This window comes from Pleurodeles waltl, chromosome 8, assembly GCF_031143425.1.
Source record: "Pleurodeles waltl isolate 20211129_DDA chromosome 8, aPleWal1.hap1.20221129, whole genome shotgun sequence".
In the NCBI taxonomy this organism is placed as follows: Eukaryota; Metazoa; Chordata; class Amphibia; order Caudata; family Salamandridae; genus Pleurodeles; species Pleurodeles waltl.
In genome coordinates this window covers 71,596,359-71,614,944 of record NC_090447.1, presented here as the reverse complement: position 1 = coordinate 71,614,944, position 18,586 = coordinate 71,596,359, and the positions used below count along the sequence as shown (strand labels likewise).

Sequence of the window (18,586 nt, the reverse complement as noted above, 5' to 3'; positions counted from 1 at the left end):
AAATATTGCTGTCCACCAGGAGACTCAATTGTTTGAGAATGAAGTGCAAAAAGTGCAGAAAAAATGGAGGGGGCAGCTATATTCCGCGAACTATTCCTTCCACGCTAGAGGGGTTTCGGTCTGGGTGGTGCCTGGGACTCCCTTTGTACTACAAAGTCTAAAAGCAGACGTGCAGGGACGTTACATATTTCTTCATGGCTTACTTGATGGCCGTGAGATCTGTCTGTTGAATATCTACGCCCCTAACACAGATGATGCAGGATTCTATCATCAGATACAACAGGAATTAATATCATTTACAGGGATACCCATTCTGTGGGCGGGCGACTTTAATTGCGTCCTCGATGGAGAGCTAGATAGAGACCCCCCAAAGTTGAATATGAAAGCGCATATGACTGCCAAACTGCGAAACGTTATGAGGAATCTCCACTTTGAGGATGTGTGGAGAGAAATGCACCCCTCGTCTAGAGTGTTTTCAAGTTACACACCCACCCATGGGGCTTACAGCCGTCTGGACAGATTTCTTGTAGCCAATGATGGTTCCCTAGACATTTGCCGAGTTGTTTATCAGGCCCGTTTTTTGTCGGACCATGCCCTCCTGCTTCTAGAGTGTGAGACCCACATGCCCAGGCCAGCGATCCCCCTGTGGCGGTTGCGCCCAGACTTACTAAGTGATCCGGAATATAAAAAAGATCTCCAGGATGTGCTAGTTGGATACTTTCATATGAACTGGGGTACAGCAGGGACCCGAGACTTAGAGTGGTAGGCACTGAAAGTTGTTATTAGAGGGGAAAGCCTTAATAAAACATATGGAATTAGGCAGCGCCTGTAGCGGGAGCTCACGAGTCAGGAGGAGGAAATGGCTACTCTACAGCGTCAAGTTTATAATGGTGATGCTTCGGAGGCGGATTGCTCTGAGGTGAGAGGTAGAATTGTGGACCTCTGGGAGAGACTAGAGAATTATGTCCGCCGGAATTATAGGCAGTGACTATTCCGGGAGGGAAACAATTCTGAGCGTATGCTGGCTTGGCTCCTCAGGCGAGAGAGACCAGTCTCCATTATTCAGTTGCTCCGCGGCTCCTCTGGGGAAAGGATTTTAGGGCAACTAAGGGTGAATGTGCACCTGCGTTTGCATTTGCGAGTTATTTATGCCGCACCACTGAGAGCGGGCGAGACCCAGATTCAGACGTACCTGAATGGTCTCCGGTTACCTCGCCTTACGGCAGCCCAGGTGGAGGTATTGGAAGGAAGGTTTCATTGGATGACCTGGGTGAGGCGTTGAGTGGTATGGCGACTGGGAAAGCACCTGGTCCGGGAGGCTGCCAGTCGAATTTTATCGTACATATTCTGCTGTGCTTCTCCCTCGATTGTTGGAAATACTCCATGAGGCGCGAGGGGAGGGTTTGCTACCTGTGCATATGCGAGAAGCTCTGATAGTTATGCTACCGAAGCCAAGAAAGGAAGTTGACGACCCCAGCTCATATAGGCCATAATCCATGCTGAATGTTGATGTTAAACTACTCTCTAAAGTATTGGCCTCTCGGTTGAGTACCGTGGTGATGCATTTAGTGCAGGAGGATCTATGCAGGTTTGTGCCGGAGAACGGAACTCATATGAACATACGGCGCTTATCGCATATACTTCACGAGACTTGAGGCTCTGCGTTCCCCGGAGCACTAGTGGCACTAGATATGGAAAAGCGTTCGACACCCTGTCATGGGACTACATATGGGAGGTGTTGCGCAGGATGGGCATTGGTCCTGTCTTATTATCCTGGGTGCGTCTTTTGTACTCGGCGCCCCGGGCGAGAGTGCGCACAGGGGCGATTGTGTCAGATTCCTTTATGTTCGAACGCGGCACACAGTAGGGTTGCCCCCTGTCACCACTGCTGTTCGCGGTGGCCATGGAGTCACTAGCTATTCAACTAGGGACTGGCTTGGATGGCTGGGGTATCCAGGAGGGGGCGAGAGCGCACATAATCTCATTGTATGCAGATGATGCTCTAGTGTACGTATCGGAGCCTGAACTAACGGTCCCCCTCTTATTGGGGATGATGGATGATTTAGGCAGGTGTCAGGTTTATGCATAAACAGACACAAAACTGTGTTGTTCCAAATGGCAGGTCTATCTGTGATAGAGGCTTCGGAGTTGCCCCAATTGGGCTTAACCTGGGAGACTGAGTCCTTTTCATATTTAGGCATCCGAGTTGCTCATTCTTTGCAATTGCAATTCAATTTAAACCTGGGAAGAGTACTGGAGGGCCTCCGTGCATCTGTTCAGTTTTGGACCTCTCTCCCACTATCGGTTATGGGTAGAGTCGCGCTCAGTAAAATGATCTTAATTCCTCGCTGCCTATATGTTATGCAGAATTCACTCTGTGAGCTCCCTCTTTCGATACTTCGGCAACTAGATAAACTGCTCATATCCTTAGTCTGGGTAGGCAAACGATGCCGTGTTCGCATGGGAATCCTGAAATTGGACCTGGCTGATGGCGGCTTGGGACTGACAGACTTATATTTATATTACTTGGCTGGGTTGCTGCAATACGCAGTCTGATGGTGTGAGGATGCGCCTAATTGGGAAAAGGATTTGTTAGCCGGCTCTGTCTGTGCGGAGTGCCTCCCGCATATACTAATGGGTGGCTCTAGGGTTCCGCAGGGCACCCCCTACCTGGTGGAGCAGGTGTCGAGGGCATGGGAGAGTGCGGTGGTGCGGGTCCTACGTAAGGCCCCATATGCTCGCCTGCTCCCCCTGTGGTGGATCCGGCCTTTTACTAAAGTTGCTGAGGTAATGGATTTTACACAGTGGCGTGCAGGGGGTTGTAAGAATGCTGGTGACTTATATCATAATGGTACGTTCATTATGAGGGAGGAGGCAGACTCCATGTTTGATATTGGTCCAAGACAGTTCTCACAATATGCGAACATCTTGCAGACGGCCAGAGACATTTGGACGTCCTTTCTGGAGGAGCCCATTGAATCTCACATCCTGGCGTCATTGCTTGATCCCAGAGGTGATCGGGCCTGATATCCTGAATTTACAAAGCTCTTAAGGGTGACAGACTGACTGTCCTTCAGGGGATTAGAGGCCAATGAGACACTAGTCTCAGAATGGTGCTCACAGATGGGGAATGGAATAGGACCTGTTCTTTGAAGCGACCAGCAACGCTAGGTTTAAGTTGACGCACTTTTATTACTTACATACAGCATACCTGACACCAACACGGTTAAATAGGATTTTTCCTTCAAGGCCTGATTGTTGTAACCGTTGTGGAGAGCAGTCGGCTACATTTGATCACATGGCATGGGTTTGTGGCTCTGTCCAACCTTATTGGCATCATGTGGTGAAGACGCTAAGGGAGGTTACGGCCATGAGAGTGCAGGTGACAATGAAGCACTGCCTGCTGGGCCTGATCCCGGTCCCCAAAAAGGGTCGGAAAATGGCATATATATTTGCACAGCTGGGACTTTTATTGGCGAAAAGGCGCATTGTGATTCGTTGGGCCAGCCCGCACCCCCGCTGCATGTTACTTTGTTAAGTGATTTAGTTGAATGGGCTACTGCAGAAGAATGCCGTTTGCGGAGGGTTTGATTAGATGAGCATGCTGACCGAGATTTGGAACTCTGGCGTGCCATGATTAATGAGCTAACTGGTGTGCAGGAGAGAGAGGGTGAGAGTCCTTTGACTGATGAGTCTGCCCATTGAGCCCTGGTCATGGTTGAGCCTTGGGGTGCTGGATCCGGGGATTCCAGCGGCACGAATGTGTGTCTTGGTGTGCCCAGGAGGGCATGCTTCCGGTCTTACTACTTGAGGGGGGTCGCCGTGGGTGGCTCCACCCTCGCTCCCTCGACCTGGCTACTGTGTCGGTCTGGGATGCTGCTATGTTCCCTTGCTGGGTCTTCCTTCCCCCCCACGACCATGCCTGTTGCACCAGATGAATGACGATCATTTGAAGCACTGTCCGCTGGTCTGTCGATGCCTACTATACTTACAATGTACTGTTGTTAATATGTTATAGTGTACTGCATTGTCTCTGAAGGGGTGGGCTCTGCTCTGTCGGGCCACTGTGGAAGTCATGTTGGTTGGGTTCCCTAATCTAACATCACGGATCCCTTATCTCCCTATGGGCACTCAGTCAGAACAGTTAAGTGGACCTGGATCTGAACTCTTCCAAATGTTATAAACATAAAAGGTGCGATTGGTCTGATCTTCCCCCCTCCTGAAAGCACTATGTAATAATGTAGTACACAGTTGTATGTGTTTATCTTATGCATAAATAAACAAGTTTAAAAAAAAAGCAGCAGCTAGGTCTCTTTCACAATGCACACATCCGATTTACAGACAAGAAGTGCAAAAAGCAGAAGATTAGGAGTGAAATTTATCAACCTTTTGCATTGCCTTAAAACCACAAAAGGTGATTCAAGGTACCCAAATCCTATATTTAGATTTAAGAAGCCGCACAGGGCCACCCAGTGTGGCCCTCAGTGGCTTGGTAAATCTGGTGCAGAGCAAGACAGCGCAAGTTGCTGCCTTGCGTTACACTACATGGTGGCGGCATTACATTATTTAACCATGAGTGTTCCCAGGCATCTACACATTTATTCTGATGCATTCCCAGATGTATCCACACTGGTAGACTTGGGAATACATCAGAAGTGTATGCCTTCCCACCAGTGGCACAACAAGGAGAACTCTCTTTATTTTGCTTCATTGTTACCTCTTTCTAAGGGTGCTATATTCTGCAACACACTTAAAAAAGGAGAATGCCTTTGAGTGTTATTTTTTGTGCAGGAAGTTGCACCTTCTTGCACAAAAATAAACCTGCCAACAATTCAGGCACCCATGTACCACTATACAAGGGTGCCTGCATTGGTGCAAGGCAGCACATTGTGCCCCAATGCAAGGAGAGGAAAGGAATGCACCATATAATGTTAAATATGATGCATTCCTGCCCTCTCCCTTCCATGTATCGCAGCGTAGCAAGGTGTCTTGCTGCGTTGTGTTGCGTGAAACCTTGATAAATAGTCCCCTGCATGACTACACTCCATTATGCTCTCAGGATCTAGTGCTTTAACCCCTTACTAACCTCTTCTTCAATTCAGAACGGAGTTGAAGTTTTCTATATTCATCAATATCTTATCTGTAGTTAATGAGTTTTACTTCTCCCTCCCTCCCGTCCTCCTTCCCTCCGTCTCTCAAAGATGAACTCTCAACGCCAATTTGATGCACTCCGCTACACACTTGTCTCTGCATAACCAGGTTTTCTTGTCTGACACTATATTGTCACTGAGCCACTTTCTATCATCAAAGCTTTTAGTCAACAAACTAAATAGTAATACATGTAAAGGTATGTGTTGGAAAGTGGATTATTGGTAAGGGCTGGTAAGTACATACAATTAGCAGTAGGCCACTAATCCCCACCAGGTGCAGCCAGGTCTCAATAAATTAATCCCAGCTCAACCCTTGGTAGCTTGGCAACGAGCAAACTTAGGAGACAAAGGGGGTCATTACAACCCCGGCGGTCGGTGGTAATCTGGCAGTAAGTACCGCCAACAGGCTGGCAGTATGTTCCGCCAGATATCTATCTCCAGCCCTGCGGCCGTCACTGTTCTGCCTGCGGGATTATGACCCCACCTACCGCCATGGTTTTCGTGGCATTCGTAATGCCATGAAAACCATGGTGGTAGGCACTATCAGTGACAGGGAATCCCTTCCCTGTCACTGATAGGGGTCTCCCCCCACTCCAGTTACCCCTCACCCCCCCAACTCTCCAGACCCACCAACCCCCATACATTCACACCCCCTTCACACACACACGCATTCCAACATGCATCCACGCATGCATCCATCCATTCACGCACACATCCGCACACAATTTCACACATACACGCAGACACGCATTTACATTACACCACAGACACGCACTCGCACCACCATACATGCACACATGCATTCATCATGAAACACACACCCGCATTCACGCACACACATACATTCACACACACACACACAACATCCCCCGCCCCCCTCCCCTGTCGGAGACCCGACTTACCTGTAGTCAGGGGGTCCTCCGGCAGGAGACGGGACAGGGTGCTGCTACCGCCAGCAGCACCTGCCAGCAGAACACCGCAGGCCGTATTATGGTGGCAGCAGCGCCACTTTACGGCCATCCGCTGGCATGGCCACTGCCGGATTGCCACCATTCTCCTGGCAGAAATCCGGCTGTGCTCCTAATACGGAGGTAGGAGGTTTTTACCACATATGTCAAAATGAGGGCCAAAGTGTGTAAAGCATTCAAGTATCACATAACAATAATTAAATAAAAAACAGGAAACAGTATAAAAATCCAAAACCAATTTATAAAAGTAAAGAATATTTTTATCTTTAATTTGACACCAAACTGATTAAAATCAGATAAGGAGAAACTGAGATAAGATTTTTTAAAGATTAAGGGCCTCATTACAAATTTGGGGGACAGTTTAGACCGTCCCCCAAACTTCAGACGGGGAGGTTGCCGCCATGCTGGCTACCTCCTCACAAGGCCAATTAAGAGTTTCCTGCTAGGTCAGCGCACGGAAGCCTGAGTTTCCGCCCGCTGGCCTAGCGGGTAACAACCTACAGCATTGTCTCTGGCTCGTAATCGAGCCGGCGGCAATGCTGTAGGGTGCAGGGTGCACCAGCACCCTCACAATGTTCACTGTCTGCTGACAGTGAACATTGAGAGTGTGCTCGCCAGGGGGACCCCTCCACTGCCCATGCCAAGGGCACCCGTTCTCCATCAGCCTTTTCACCATGAAATGGCTGGTGGAGAACAAGGTTGTAATCCCCAGTGCAGCGCTGCCCTGGTGGATTGGCACCGCCACAACCGTTAGTCCACTGGGATTTCTTATCCTGGTGGTGCTGGCGGTCCCACTGCAGCACAACCACCATAGTTAAAATATCGCACTCGGACCGTCGCATTTGCGGCAGTCCAACCACCATCTGGGAGTCTGGCGGTCTATTGACAGCCAGACTCGTAATGGGGGCATAAATGTTTTTTTAGCGCATAGAAGCTAAAAGCTCCAATCTGGACATCTGGTCACACTCGACCAGGCAACGTCAAAATTTGAGGCCGACCAAGATGGAGCCCTGCTCGGCTACAGTGAGTGGGAGGCCTCGTTCAAAGATTTACCTTCTGACTTAAGGCCTCATTATGAGTTCGGCAGATGGTTTTGACTGTCTGCCGAACTTCTGATGGGGAGGTTGCGCCATATTGGCTACCTCCCCGTCTGGCCTATTAAGAGTTTCCCGCTAGGTCAGCGGGCGAAAACCTTAGTTTCTGCCCGCTGGCCTAGCGGGAAAAAGCCTACATCATTGTCTCTGGCTCGTAATCAAGCTAGCAGCAATTCTGTAGGATGCAGGGTGCACCAGCATCCTTGCAATGTTCACTGTCTGCAAAGCAAAGCACCCTGCATTCTTCTTCGCCAGCCTTTTCATGGCGGTGCTACCACCATGAAATGGTTGGTGAAGAATGAGGTCGTAATCCCCAATGCAGCAATAGGACAAAAGCCAGACCACTGGGATCTCTGATTCTGGCGGTGCTGGCGGCCCCATCACTGCACAACCGCCATAGTTCAAATATGGCACTCAGACAGCTGCATTGGCGGTCAGTAGACCACCAGACTCGTAATGGGGGCCGAGCCTTTATTTCAGGACGAGTTTCTCACCGGGATGAAGTCGCAGGTTGGATCTGACCTCCCTGGAGCCCTCTTCAGACACGCTCCACAGGAAACCACAGTGAAGAACTCTACCTTCGGACTTAGTTGATTTTTCAAGATGGAAATCTTCATCCGGGCCGAACTTGAGATTGGATCCGATGTCCCTGGAGCCCTCCTCGGATACGCAGCACGGGAAGTCCCGATCAACATTATTACGTTTGGACTTTGGCACTTTTTTTGAGCTTTTACTCTCCGATGTCAGATGACAGTCTACAGCAAGTTGATTTTGAGTTGACGTCATCGGATAGCCTTTCCTGGAGCTCCAGGTGAAATTCTGGAAGTCTAGGGCTCCCAAGCTTTTCAGCGAGACAAACCTGTAAGTCAGGCCAGGTCGTGGTCGCCGTAAGCAGGCTTGACTCACAATGTCAGGTCAGTCCCTTTATGAAGCTTTTCACCAAAAGTTCTCCAATCTTCTCAAAACTTCTGGATCTTCTTCCAGAAGGTCTTTTAAGGTCCTTTAGGAGTCCACAGCTCACCCCAAGGTTCCAGAAGCTCTGAGTTGCTCCTTGAGAGTTAGAACTCCATCTCCCAGAATGCACGTGGCTCAAAGTTAAAAATGGCCACTGGGCAGTGATCAGCTGGTGAGTTTCTTCAAGCTTTGATGCAGGGGATTCTGACTAGCTATTTTCTACCTGTAGCAAACAGGGAGTCCCTTCATGAACCAGGTGAAGCCAGGCAAAGTCCTTTTTGTGGTGAAGCCCAAGTGTGCTGCTGGTGCAGTCCTTCAGAGTGCAGTGTCCAGGTGCAGGTCAGGGTTCTAGCAGGGTCTTCCTTTTTCTTCTTGTCTTGTTCATGGTAGTAATCTGAGGTGTGGGTGCAGCTCTGTCATATTTATCCTTGCTCCTGGGGTGGGAAGGAGGGGGGTGGGGGCAACTGCCCAATCACTGGCAGACCACCACCCTCTTGGATGACCACTTCCTGGGAAGTGTGGCAAAAATCAATCCCAGGGAGCAACAATACAAAATGGCAAAAATTCAATTTTGGAGGTTAGGTCTAGCTGAGTCCACCCACTAACTGTCGGGAATCCCCAAGGTGCCTCCTGCATTATCTGTCAGCATCCCCAGAGATTAGGGTTAAATCATATCTCTGTTCTTGGTTAAACCTTCATGTTTCTTAGTAAACATAACGTGCTGTGTTACACAATTGGTTTTATCAATGCTTGTTTTACCAATGCTGGTTTGCTAATGTGAGTAGGTGTAGACATGTGCTTCTAATTGGGTTTGGTGACTCATTCACATGTGGAAACACAACTGCTTTCCTGATTGGCTATAAATAGCAGAGTGAAGCATGTCTCCCTGCTTGGCTTTGTTTTGCTTCCTGATCTCAGCATCTGACTTGCCAGTCCAGCCCCTGCTGTCATCCTCGTACTCAGGACTTTGGAGGTAATTCTTTTCTTCATTCCTGTACCAGCTGACACCAGGCATTCCTTCAGCACTCCAGAAAAGACTACAGCTAAGTGACTAGTATTTTCCAGGGAGTTTGTTCTTTGAGTGCCGCGCTTTCCTAGAACAGCTGGTGCATTTCAGACATCGTATTTTGGCAGAGTGCTTATCTTGAAGAGACAAATGCATTTCTGAACATTCTACAATATTATTGTAGTTACTTGCCTAAATGTGCTTCAGGAAATCTGCTTGAGCTCAAGTACTACAAAAAGTGACAGTGCAATTTTAAAAGAGCATTTTCATGACTTTTCTTTCTCTAGTAGCATACCTTTTGGATTTTAAATTGTGTCATTCATGCCTGTGTTATAGGTTTAAAGAATTTGCTTTTTGAAGGGTTTTTCACACACACAGTGAGACCAAACCAAACTGTGCCACCCTAACTGTTTGAACCCAGAGTGGATATTTACATTTGTATTTCTTGGATTGTTTTTGTTCCTTTTAGTTTAACCCTATGCATGTAGGAAAGTTATACGTGATATAATTAATGCCCTTGTTTGTCTTTCTTGTACATGATAAGTGCAACCACAGTTCTAATTATAGTGTGCAACAGTGAATCTCTGTGAAGCCAGCCGTAGTGTTGCAGTACTTATTGTTATGGTACTCAGTTTGGGTTTTTGGTAATGCAGTGTTAGTAATTGTGCCAACAGTTATTATTAGCCAAGAAAAGTGCTGGAGCATCCTGGTGTTCTTCCACCGCTCCCGTGCCCATATCAGAAAGAGTGATTCAGTTTCAAGGAAGTTGAGTGCACTAACTCTACTGACACTCTGTCAACAACGACCTGCCCCCCGAAGATACAGCGTGCCTGGCTGGACCGGCAAGACGTGGCAGTGTTTTGTCTCTTTCTCTGCCACTCACCCTTTCCTTATGGGACACATGCCGGGGTTTCTGTGTCCACGAGGAAGTGCCAAGAGGTGTTCCAGGAGGTCGGGGGCCATGCCATCGCCCCTGCAGACATCCTGCTTCTCAGGTGAGTGGCCCCGTCTCAACGCTAACGTGGCTAAAATTCCTTTACACACCCCTTTCCTGCCCTCTCCTAATCTAATCAAGGGGATACCTGGTTGTCTGGGTTTGCAGGAAATGGGGGGGCCCTGAGCTGCTCCAAATGTCCTTTCCTCCTTTAAAGTCCAGTCTGGATGCTCTCCCCCATCCTGTTTCACCATCTTCTGTAGCAGATCTCCTCCTCCCCCAGGTACTTCCTTTGTCCTTAGCTCAGGCAACTTTACACCTCATCAAGGCAACGTGGCTAGGCCGCCAGAGGCTGGCCAATCAAAGAACGGCACTACAAGAGTTCTAAAACTCTTTCCCGGAACTAGTTATAATAAATTCAACAATGGCAAGTTGCTGAATTTATTATAATGATTTTGATACCAAACTTGAAACATCTAGCTCCTTTTGAGACTTTATTAATTAAAAATAAAGTCTTCCCATTTTAACCTATGAAGCCCATTTACTACAATGAACTTGGCTATTTTCCCTCACCAGAGCTTATAAAACATATTGTATAATGTCCCTGCTTATAGTTACACAGCACCCAACCCTGGGGGCACCTAGGGCACACCTTAGGAGTGACCTATATGTACAAAAATGTAGTTTAAGACTTTGGGGGTCATTATGACCCTGGCGGAAGGTAGAGAAGCGGCGATAAGACCGCCAACAGGCTGGCGGTCTTTTTTTTGTATTATGACCATGGCAGTTACCGCCATGGTCATCCGCTGGTTCTTCGTTCCGCCCGCCAGGGCGGAGACGACTGCCGGGCTGGAGACCTGGGTCTCCAGCCCGGCGGCCGTCACTATACCTCCGGCGGTATTTTGACCCGGCTTACCGCCGTGGATTTCCTGCGGTTGGAACCGCCATGAAATCCATGGCGGTAAGCACTATCAGTGCCAGGGAATTCCTTCCCTGGCACTGATAGGGGTCTCCCCCACCCCGACTCCCTCCCGTACACCCCCCACCACCTCTGCCACTCCCTAAAGGTGGCAGGGCCCCCCACCCCACCCCGACCCCCAACATCACAGAACTCACACACACACGACACGCACGCAGGCACCACCAACACACACACGCACACACACCAACATACATGCCTACATCCACACACACAGTCAGACACGCACACCCACATACAAACATACACACACACATCCATACAGACATACCCACAGACATACACGCACTCATTCCCAAAACACGCAACACCCCCGCAAGCATACACGCATTCACACACCCCCTCTACATACACAGACGCACACCCCCATGCACCCACACAACACACAACACACCCCCAACCCCCCTCCCCTAAGGAAAAATCGACTCACCTGTTCCGTCGATCCACCGGGAGGGGATGGGAGCCATGGGGGCTGTTCCGCCGACACCACATCGCCAACAGAACACCGCCATGCCGAGTGGGCGGTGTTCTGTTGGCGTGGCGGTGAAGGTGGAGCAACCTCCACTTCCCCGCCGCCCGCCAGTATGGCTGTTGGCGGCTCTCCGTCAGAAAAAGGACGGAGAGCAGCCAACAGTCATAATACGCCGAGCGGCAAACCGCCACTACTGGCGGTCTTCCGCACGGCGGTCCCTCGGCGGTCTTGTAAAAAGACCGCTGAGGTTGTAATGACCACTTTTGGAAGTAATTTTAATTGAAAGTCGAATTTGAAGGTAACTTTAACTTGAAAGCAGCCAGCAAGGCAGGTCTTCCTTTAAAATTACACTGGGCACCTCAGCAGTGCACCTATAGGTGCACTACCTATGCTGGGGCCCCTAACCTACGTGCCCTACCATATACAGTACTAGGGACTTATAGGTAGGTTGATACTGCCAATTATAATTAGCATAATTTCCATATCCACTTCACATAGGGAGCACTGGCCCTCGGACTGGTTAGCAGTATGCAGGGCATAGCCAAGAGTCAGTAACCACCAGGATCTGTCCAAAACATTTGGGGGTGACCAGGTCAAAAAGAAGGACTTTCCTACAGTATGTATGTGTATAGGACAGAATATCCTTGGACCACACTATCAATTGATGGTGATTGTGAAGTACTGCAAATCAATAGTTTGCCATTTCAATCACAGCATGATGGCATATTAAGAGTTATAAGCGAAACAAAAAACATTTATACTCACAGGATCCATCTCACAGAGGTAGGCCATGTTGAACTGGGCAGCATCGAATCCAGCCTCTGCTGCTTGGATGTAGTATACAAGGGCCTTGGGCCTACAAAGACAAGCCGGGTGATATGAGGCATTTTTCCTTATGTACATATTCCCACTGAAGGCAGGCAACACAGTGCTACTACTGTGTGATTTCCCAAAGATGACAGAATGTAGCCTTACTCAAGGCTTACTCAATGTATTCTAACTCTCAATTCCAAAACATCATGCATGATAAGAGTGCGTGCATGAATGCCAGTGTCATAACATGGATCCTAGTAGCTCATGTCATGCATAGAGGCGCCTCCCTCTGAGAGACCTCTGCTTAATGCAAGCACTTTTTATATCAAGGATACTTGTAACAGAGACAAAGAAGAGTGTGTGTACTAAAAATACATTTAAATAAGTGATCCCGGGGCAGGGACTTCAGGCCGTTGTGTTCCACGTAACTGTAGTCATGAGTTCCCATGGAGAACTTACCAGCAGAGGCATAGCTTGAGTAAGGGTGTGACACCCCTGAAATGCGTTCTTGGTTTGGTGGTTGGATCTGGGAACCTTGAGTCAGGTCTGCTATGACTGTGCTGGTTTTGATTTTTGTTTTCATTTCACTAAAAGGGTTTTAACTTGTTCTATTTTTGGAACAGGATTTTAAACATATATATTGACCAGTTTTAAAAAAGAAGCAGTAAATCTACACCCATGCAAATACTGCTTGGATGGGTACAAATTAACTACGTTTTGGAATTCACAAGCATTGGCATTAGTAGGCCAGTCTCAGGTTTCCAGGCACACTACAGGCAATCAAAAACCCAAAGGGTGGTGGGATTAATGCTTACAAATAATCTAACCAGCAGCATTCGCTCGGGGCAGCATTCCAACCCACTGTTTTTCACCCACTAAGCCACACTAGACAGAGGCCCACCTAACGCTAACTAGTACTGACTCTGCTCCTCATGGAAACAGTCCATCCAAACCTTGGTCATCTCACTTGTCCACCTTGCAGCCCATTGCTTTTAAGTTAAGAAATTTTAGATTCACACTCCCTAAATCTCACTGACCAAGCTACATCCCTGCAGCTTTTGTGTCTGTTGTGAGAGCTCTTGTCATCAGTACACCAAAAAGAAATATAAGGGAGCATTGAAAGAGAGTGGGATTTGGGTCAGCATGTTCAAACATTGGCTTTCATGCGTTTTTGTTGGTTGGCTATTGCTTGGATGGGCTGATCATCAAGGCCTTGGCACTCTGAGGATGTTAGCGCAGGCAATCCTTTTGTTAAACTGCAAATGCAACATTATCTGTACAGAGAAACTGAATTCCTGTGTGTTCTTTAATGTATTTACTTTGATGTTGCATTTGCAGTTTACTTTCAGATCTATGACTATTGCTTGTGGTTTGTATGCTTAAGCCTAAAATAATGGCAATGTGATATATGCCAATCATTCATTTGTTTTGTTTTTTGCTGTCATGATAACATGCTGTTGGATTTGCTGTTTTTTTTTCACAAAATAAAGATGTATAGGTATACATACCATTACTGAAAGATGCAACAACTATACTGTCCCTTTGTCAAAAGTACAAAAATGCATGTTTGTGTTTCTCATTAATAGTGCTCTGGTGTGTAAGCAAAAAATCTAGCATATTTATTTATCAGACAGAAATGTTAAGTCCTGCAATACCTAACTCACCACACCTCCCAAATATACTTCCCAAATATATCTAACCTATCATACCTACCTACCAACCCCACCTAAAATATCTACTTACCATACCTACAATACCTACCTACCATACTTAAACTAACCATTCTTCTTCTTCCACACCCTACCTAACCGGTGATACCTACCAAACATACGTACCATGAATACTTACTTACCATAGATGCTTATTCACAAGGCCTAAGTACTATACCAAGCATACCATATCTATCATAACTACTTTAGATATCTGCCTATTTACCATCCCTACTATACCTAAATTACTTTAGCTATCATACCAACCATGAACACTTACCATATCCAGTCTATCCTACCTAGCCTACCACTCGTAACTAAACTACCATAAATCACTCACCAAACCAAGCTACCATATCCATCATAAATACCTACAATATCTACCTTATTAGCATACATAGGGGGTCATTCCGACCCTGGCGGTCCATGACCGCCAGGGCCGGGGACCGCGGAAGCACTGCCAACAGGCTGGCGGTGCTTCCTGGGCCATTCTGACCAGGGCGGTAAAGCCGCGGTCAGAAAAGGGCAACCAGCGGTTTCCCGCCGGTTTACCCCTGGCCCAAGGAATCCGCCATGGCGGCGCTGCTTGCAGCACCGCCATGGGGATTCCGACCCCCTTCCCGCCATCCTGGTGGTACATACCGCCAGGAACAGGATGGCGGGAACAGGTGTCGTGGGGCCCCTGGGGGCCCCTGCACTGCCCATGCCACTGGCATGGCCAGTGCAGGGGCCCCCTCACAGGGCCCCATAATGATTTTCAGTGTCTGCAACGCAGACACTGAAAATCGCGACGGGTGCCACTGCACCCGTCGCACACCAGCAACTCTGCCGGTTCCATTCGGAGCCGGCTTCATCGTTGCTGGGGCTTTCCCGCTGGCCCGGCAGGCGGCCTTCTGGCGGTCGCCCGCCGGCCCAGCGGGAAAGTCAGAATGACCGCCGCGGTCATTTGACCGCAGTACGGTCTTTTGGCGGTTCCGGGGTCGGAATGACCCCCTTAGTTACTTATCAACTATACCTACCACACCTACCTACCATACATGGCTAACTCCCACTCCTACACAACCTAACTATAACTAACCTACTACTACCCTTTCCATAGCTACCTACCATAATAAACCTATCATGCCTAACCTACCTACCATACGTAACCTACCTACACCTTCCTTCCATGCCTAAAAACCATAGGTACCATACCTCACTTACCATAGCTACATACCTACCATACATACCATACCAAGCATACCATTCAGATCACACCATACCGACCACAGCTACCAAACCTATCATACATATCTTTCCTACTTAACCAATTTTATCTAAAATACCCAGTTACCATACTAAACCTCCTTTACGTACTTACATCATCTATGATACTTAACCTACCTGCCCATACTTAACCTAACATACTTACTGATGGTACATACCACACCTGCATACCATACTTACTCACCACATCTACTTACCTATGATAGCTACTTACCTAAAACATACCTACACACCATATGCAACATATCACACCTACTTACCAGAACTGTCATACAGACATTCGTACCATGCATCCAGTACTTTACCTACAATAACTTACTACAAACCTAACATAAACTACATAACCATTTACATCGACCATACCTATCCTAACCATAACTAACCAACCATGCCTTCCATTCCATTCTGCCATAAATAAACTATAATGCTAATCTACCTATCATACCTAATCCAACACACCTAACCTATCATGTGTCTCTGCCATTCCTAACAAACATACACCCCTACTTAACAACCAGACCCACAATGCCTACCATACATACCTATCTACCATACCTACTGCATTTACTTACTGTACCCATCTACCATACTTAACCTACTTCAGCTACTATAGCCAATCTACCTTAACTTCCATACCTACCATACCTAACCTCCCTCCCATACATAACATACTTACCCACCAAATCTACACACCATACCTACTTAACTACAATACCTGCTTGCTTACCATACCTTCTTACCTACAATATATCTAACTTCTATAGCTGCCATACATAAGTGCCTACCACATCTTGAATACCTTACCTACCACAGCTTACCTATTATACCAATCACAGTATACCACACCTACACACCAAAATGCTAAACCCCCCATACCTTCTATTCTGTTCTGAAAAAACAGACATCAGGCCTTTTCGCTCTATGCACCCAGGATCTGGAACAACAACACTGTGTCCATCAGATAGGCCCCAATCCACCTCTAATTTGATATAAGAGTGCAATAATTGTCCACAACCCAACTCTATCTTCTCTTTCATGTTGACTTTATGGTTGTCTTTGACTCTGCAGAGCACCCCACTGCCTTTTGGCTAGGTCTGTGCTATGGAAACACCATATACAAACATACATGCATACTCTAGGATGGTGTGAAGAAACTGAGGAGCATACTGGTAACAGTTCCAGAGCAAAGTGAGGCAGAACTGAACAGGTACAATAAAATAGGGAATAGAGAGGGAAAGAGGTGGCAAACAGAAGATGAGCAGGGGTAATGGTGACAGCAGCAAATGGAAATGGCTAAAGGGAGGGCTGAGGTGAGGCTAAAGAAAGGGACAATGCACAGCAGACTCTGCCTGTCCAATAAAAAAGGTTGTGCTATTGTCGACAAATTTCATACTGAGTTCTTCATTTTCCACCATCACTATGGATACTTCAATGTTTTTGAGGGTTCAGAAGAGATAAGTGTTTTTACAAGGGCCTGCAGGTTTTGGTCATACCTCATTTTGAACTGTGTGTTTGGAACTTTCAAGGCTGTAGGACATGAGTGTCCATAGACATTCTGTGCTGAGCTGGGCAACAAAGTCTCAGTGCGGAACCTTTCTTTTACCACCTTGGCACGTCTGGATTTTTTAAACAATTTTATTTAGCACTTTCAAGAAACAAAAGAACATGACACACAGTACAGGTCCATATGAAGCAGTGTGTAGGCTAAAAAAAAAGAATGGGAGGTGCCACTCGTACACCTATGATTACAATGGATAAGACAACTGAAACACAACCCTGCTCCAAAAAAAAGACGAAAAAGAAAAAAAAAGACGAAAAGCTAAGCAAGAAGACCTGCTCATCAAGATGGGAGTTCTTTTCCTGAAGATCCCCCTTCAGGGTCAAAGGAAGACATGATGTGTATACCGGATGCTTGTAGTGTTCTGGACATTGTCATATGGAGCCCTCTTGACCGTTATAGGTGCTTTATGTGGGTAGTGAAGGGGCACCATATGATATCGAATTTAACTACTTGATCGATCCCTTTGGTATGTCTAAGAACCATGGTTTGGCAGTGTGAGGAGACCTCACACTGGCAGGTGCGGTGAGGAGATCTCACACTGGTAGGTGTGGCGAGGAGATCTCACACTGGCATGTGTGGTGAGGAGACCTCATTCTGGCAGGTATGGTGAGGAGATCTCACACTGGTAGGTGTGGTGAGGAGACCTGACACTGGTAGGTGTGATGAGGGGACCTCACACTGGCAGGTGTGGTGAGGATACCTCACACTGGCAGGTGCGGTAAGGAGATCTCACACTGGCCGGTGTGGTGAGGAGACCTCACTCTGGCAGGTATGGTGAGGAGATCTCACACTGGTAGGTGTGGTGAGGAGACTTGACACTGGTAGGTGTGGTGAGAGACCTGACACTGGTAATGAGGAGACCTGACACTGGTATGTGTGGTGAGGAGACCTCACACTGGCAGGTGTGGTGAGGAGATCTCACATTGGCAGGTGCGGTGAGGAGATCTCACATTGGCAGGTGCGGTGAGGAGATCTCACACTGGCAGGTGTGGTGAGGAGACCTCACACTGGCAGGTGTGGTGAGGAGATCTCACACTGGCAGGTGTGGTGAGGCGATCTCACATTGGCAGGTGTGGTCAAGAGATCTCACACCGGTAGGTGTGGTGAGGAGACCTCACACTGGTAGGTGTGGTGAGAAAACCTCACATTGGTAGGTGTGGTGATGAGACCTCAAACTAGTAGGTGTGGTGAGGAGACCTCACACTGATAAGGTGTGGTGAGTTGATCTCACACTGGTAACCAGTGCCCTATTACCACTGCTAACTACTTGGACAAGGATCTGTACCAGACAGTGGGAGGACTACTCAGAACATTTGAGGCAGCAATCTGAAGGCATCTTTGATAAGTCACAAGGTGCCACTCACCAGGATCGTTGCAGGAAGCCATCCAAACCCTTGCGAAGGATAGCGCCTAGATACCCATTCTGTTCTGATGCCCATTTGGTCCATCTGAAAATGGAATGGAGAAGGTTGTTGTTACACACAAGAGTTCTCTGTTCAAAGTAAGACACAAGACATTGGGCAAGTTTTTTGGGCAGTTGCCTTCCCAGTGAGATACAACCTCAGTTAGGGCCACATGTACGAAGCATTTTGCACTTCGCAAACGGCGAATCAGGACGTTTGCTTCGTGCAAAATGCAATGTGGGATGTACAGACCCATTTTTGCAATTTGGTAATCTAT

General features: G+C 47.6%; 1 protein-coding gene across 1 annotated transcript in view; it reads right to left on the bottom strand.

The window, feature by feature from the left end:
* Window positions 1-18,586, bottom strand: part of LOC138249714 (protein sel-1 homolog 3-like) — a 320,950-nt gene that overhangs the window by 72,749 nt on the left and 229,615 nt on the right. The window contains exons 18-19 of the mRNA XM_069203733.1: window positions 18,271-18,354; window positions 12,323-12,413 (exon numbers count right to left, since the gene is read on the bottom strand). Coding sequence (XP_069059834.1) covers window positions 12,323-12,413; window positions 18,271-18,354 — 175 coding nt within the window. The remainder of the gene's footprint in view (window positions 1-12,322; window positions 12,414-18,270; window positions 18,355-18,586) is intronic.